This window comes from Vigna radiata, chromosome 6 (assembly GCF_000741045.1).
Source record: "Vigna radiata var. radiata cultivar VC1973A chromosome 6, Vradiata_ver6, whole genome shotgun sequence".
NCBI classification, from domain to species: domain Eukaryota; kingdom Viridiplantae; phylum Streptophyta; class Magnoliopsida; order Fabales; family Fabaceae; genus Vigna; species Vigna radiata.
In genome coordinates, this window is record NC_028356.1 from 8,980,406 (window position 1) to 8,985,638 (window position 5,233).

Sequence of the window (5,233 nt, forward strand, 5' to 3'; positions counted from 1 at the left end):
CTACATTCTTGTGCCAAATTCACCTCACCATCATTCTTGTTTTTCTTGGCAGAGTCATTGTGCCAACATTCCGAAGAGTAGTACCCATATTGTTTGCCTGTGTAGCACTAGATATTTCGTTCCCTTTTCTGCCTTTTCCTCTCGTGTTTTTGCCTCCACGATTGCCTCCTTCTTGTTGATCATCAATAATTTCTTCTTCATTTTGATTAGTCGATCTCCAATTTCTTCCTCCGTTGCGGCCACCACCATGCGATCTCCCTCTACCTCTGCCACGGTTCTTTTAACCTTGCTTCGTTCTTGCCTGGAACGCTTGATCCGTTGCTTGTGTCGCTGGTACTTTCTCAGCATTCATCCTTTCCAGCAGTCTCTGTTCATGTGCGACGAGTGAATTCTGTAATTCCTCTATCTTTAACATATCAAGATCTTTACATATTCCTCAATAGTGATCACAATGTGATCATACTGAGGTGTCAAAGTGCGCAGGACCTTCTCAATCAGCTTTCTGTCTTTGACAATTTTTCCACATGCCCCCATATCATTGACCAATGTTTGGATTCTTCCCATATATTCTATTACAGTTTCTTCTGCACCCATCCCCAGAAGTTTATACTGACGCTGTAATGCTTGTAAACGTACCTTCTTGACTTTGCCAGTATTTCCATATCCTTCTTGAAGAATGTCCCAAACTTCCTTGGCTGTAAATGCTTTAGAAACCTTCTGAAAAATGGTTGGAGAAATGCATTGATGTAGAAGCATTCTTTCTTTGCAGCCTAGACGTCGTTCTTCTTTGTGAAGTTTCTTCGCTGCTACTGTATCATCTTCCTTGATTTCTTTAATTCCAAGTTTCACGACTTCATCAACTTCTTGATACTCTAGAATTGCCTCTATTTTAACACACCAGTCATCATAATCTTTTCCATCGAAGACTGGGAGGTTGCTGTGTATCATGCTTGCCATTGCACCACTCTTGATCGTCACCAAGGTTCTTCAACTTTTTCAAAATCGAAAACAAGTGTTCTGAATACCACTTATTGGCTTATGTAAAAACAGAGTTATGGCAGAGAGATTGAGTCTTTTGGAGTAAAAAGAAAAAGCTGTATTTCATTAACATTGTATTAGAGAGTGATACACGGTAATATATATAGGAAAATAGAAAAAAAACTTGGTCAAACTATTGTAACCGTTATTACAGTTTCAGATTTAAATCACTCAAGAGTAGTGACAAAAACGAGTAAAAGTGGATGGATATAAGAGGATAGGATTAATTATAGAAGAAAAAAAATTTATTCTTGTCAAATAGTACTTTTATTATTAATTTAAAATTTAAAGGTGAAAAAAAAAGTTTAGAGGTGGATGAAGAAGCTTCCGTCTGGATATATTGTAATTCATTAAGTGTACTTTAATATGAAAAATACCTAATCATATCCCTTCGTTGCATAGATAAAGGTACATTGCAGGAAGGCTTAGGTTAGCAAATGTCTATCCTACAGCATGTCTTGTCAATGGCTGTGATGATATTGTGGTATCTTCATCACATGTAACTTCATAAATTCTTAAAATATAAGTCCTTCTAATTGACAATTTCACGTGAAAGTTTTATGAACTATATTTCACTGCCAACATATAACTACTTTCAGCATACTAAGTTTGGTTTAAAAAAGGGAGTATTCAATAGTCCATGTTCCTTCTAAAAATTTCAGTATGATGTCATTTTTGGTACCCGTTCAGTGCATGCATCACACTTTCCAACGATTGTTTTTCATTTATATGTTCCTTTTTAAAATGTTATGATAAAAAAAGTTAAACATCATTTATATGTTCCTTTTTATAATTTCATAAATATTGAAATGAGGTCTTGTATAAATAAATATGTATAGAAAGGAGTATAATTATAACATAAATAGTTATTCTCAACTCATTCATATACCTAATTTTAAAAAGTCCTACTCATATTAATCATGTTTAATCAATGATGAGAGTTGGTATCAATATATATTGTAGGTTTATTTGGTATCCCTAATAAAAAAGTTTAAAACATATATATAAAATGTATTAAAATAAAATTATTTAATTTTACATTTATTAATTTCATTATCTTACGTAACCTTTCATAGACCTCCTATGAAAAGATGAAGTTGATGTTTAGTTTTTCCTTTCACGTCATCGTATATACTAGAAATAAGGATATTATTCATTTCTCTTTTGATCATATTCTGCTCTCTTATAATCTTTTATATCATTTTCCTTTCATAATTTGATAACTTGTTTTCGAGGAAGTTCCGCTATAAGTTACCTCAAAACTTCTATCAATAATCAAGACAAACATTTTTCATAATTAAAACACTCAGATTTATTAAATCATTAATTGTTTATTCATCATACCCTTCAGAAACTATCTTTTTCACATGCAACAATTCTCACAAACTTATTTCTTGAAATTTCAAATACAGCTTCATCTTGTTGGGTGGCTATGGATAGATCTGAATGAGAGACCTTGAGCCCAAAACGGGAGTTATTGTGTAGTTACTGAAACCAGCAGAGGAAAACAATTTCACCCATTCCTTCTCGTTTCTCTCTTTTCCCTTCACCAACACCATCATCAACATATCAAAGAAGAGCTGTGTTTCAACACACTCTTCATCTTTCACTTCATTATCTATCACCATGTCTATGATTATCACTTTCCCTTCTTTGCCTTTCTTAGATATAGCTTCCTTGCATTTCTTTAATATGCTCACACACTCCTCATCGCTCCAGTCATGTAATATCCACTGTTTTTTCATCCAAAGTAAAAGGAATTAAGCTAATTAGAATAGCACCTCATGTAATATAATTAATATAGTAGGACCACTTCTTATAAGTCAGATGACCAAGTTTAATATGCACACCTAACGTTAACTTAATTAGTCTATTTATTAATTAGAAAAAGACTCAACCATAATTGTACCAATCTATATCCAAAGAAAGAAACTCAACCAAAAAAGTGTTACTATAATAAGTAATTTAGGGAGACAAGAGAATAAAAATGACGAGCAATATTACTATATATAATTTGCTATATTGTTTCGATGTTCATATTTGATTCTGAAACAGTTGGTCTTCGATATTTAAGTTACCGAAGTAGATAGAATAAACTAATCCTAGCTTTGTTTCCGATAATCATTATATATGTTTATTATTTGATCAACAATGGTGATATTGTTTTTTGTTTTCCAATTGATCAATTCGTTGGCTCAATTCTCTGAAGTTTAACATCAGTCAAGTAAATTAAAAGAAAAGTTAAGAATGTAACAGTGTACTATTTATAACGATATTTTACCTTCAACAAAATGGCATCTGTTGGAGGAATCGCCTCAAACATGTCCCCTCCAACATATTTAAGGTTTCCACTTCCTTGCAAGCCAGAAACAACATGTGGAAGATCAAATACGATGCATTCCAACTGAGGGAAGGATTCGGCAATGGCCTTTCCCATGGTTCCTGTACCTCCCCCAACATCAACCAATGACTCCNATCCCATNAACACCCCTTTGCATTTCTCAATNACNGAACTAGTNATTAGTTGAGCATCACTTGCCATGGCATCATTGAATAAGATATTAATTCTGGGATCACTGCCAGCATTCTCCCAAAACGATTTCCCATGCACCATTTCAAACGGTGTAGTATTACCAGTTTTGAACCAATTAGAAAAGTGATGCCATGGATTTGTTAAAACTGGATCAAGCATGGCCTGCAGGAAAGGTGCCACACTCATTTGATGGCTCTTAAGCAGAAGCAAAGAGGCATCAGTGAGTGCATACTTGACTTCAAACTCGTTGTCGGTGTGACTGAGTTGAGAGAAGAAGCCAGAATGGACCATGATTCGCATCAAGCGAGGGATGAAATGAGTTTTGGAAGAATGAATTGGCAGTGAAGCAATGAGGTTTGAGAGTGAGATGGGTTGGCCATGGTTGTGTATGATGTCTGCTATGCCTAACTCAACAACACACTTAAGGGACATGGAATTTATGAAGTTAAAAATATGATTCCATATGTGTGTTTGAGCCCTCAGTAGTTTCGCGTCATGGGATTCCATAATTTCTTGCATAAACTACTTGTTCAATTTGGAGTATGGACTCACCCACAATTTGGGTCTATTTATAAGCAACCGAATATCCAAGCAACCACTTTATTATAATTCATAGGATATGATGGTAGATTATCATGCCTCCATACTAATATAATATAATATATATTATTTGTCTTCCTTCTACCTCCATACTAATCATCTTAATATTAACTTATGGGTCTCACAATTTATAATTGGTGGGAATTATATTTCCTTTGTGCCGAAAAAGATAAAGTTATAATACCCTGCATTGTTGCGTTAAATATTATTATAACAAATAATATTAGAAAGAAAAGGTTGAGAAATATATAACAAATAAAATAAGAATAAGAATTGTACTGCATATCCATATGACCGAGCTTCAGGCCGAGTTCTTCCTCGGGCCAAGCTTCTAAGGCCGAGTTCCACTAAGGTTAACCTCTTCCTTTAAGGTCGAGCTCTAAGGTCGAGCTCTAAGGCCTTCTTCCACCAAGATCGAGCTTATTCCAGTTGAGTTCCTACAACCGAGATGCCCAAGGCCAAGCTCCTCCAAGCCGTCCATGTGTTGATGGTGTCAACTTTTTTACTTTTGCAACGCTTTCCGTCTTAAGATAATATAAAAGATCTTGCTTGATGATGATGATGATGATGGCAGGGGAGAGTGGCACCCTGTATATATGTTTTATTATCTGAATTGGGTATTGTTATAATTAACTCAATAAATAAAAATCTCAGTTCTATCTTAAATGCAAGAGTAGCATGTGCACATACTGAAAAATTCATCCTCTGCCTTCTCATTCTAATCTTCGCAAGAGACACAATCATGAATAGTCACGTTTTATTGTTATGGATCGGATGCTCGAAATTTATATTTTAAATGTTATATATCTTTAATTATAGTGTCTAAACCCAATCTCTGTATCCGATAATTATCAGACTTAGGAATGCGTCACACTGAAAAGATGTTTTAAAGCTTATTGTTAAAAGTGATATCTCCTATACTTTTCATTAAAAAACTCCTAAAGTAGGAATAAAGAGTGATGGGCATGAACATAATTCCTGCTAAGAAATGAAGAGCTGCATATTTTTTTGGTGGTGAATACTTTCTTCTGTTACTAGGAACTTTTTATAAGTGGAGGATAT

The 5,233-nt window shown here is 34.4% G+C and overlaps 1 protein-coding gene across 1 annotated transcript; it reads right to left on the reverse strand.

Moving 5' to 3' along the window:
- Positions 1 to 2,325: 2,325 nt before the first annotated feature.
- Positions 2,326 to 4,127, reverse strand: LOC106764335 (probable O-methyltransferase 3). Its single transcript, XM_014648618.2, has 2 exons — positions 3,320 to 4,127; positions 2,326 to 2,771 (listed from the first exon to the last, which is right to left on the reverse strand). The coding sequence occupies exons 1-2, from the start codon at positions 4,088 to 4,090 to the stop codon at positions 2,469 to 2,471; spliced, it is 1,074 nt and encodes a 357-aa protein (XP_014504104.1). The 5' UTR covers positions 4,091 to 4,127; the 3' UTR covers positions 2,326 to 2,468.
- Between the last annotated feature and the right edge of the window lie 1,106 nt (positions 4,128 to 5,233).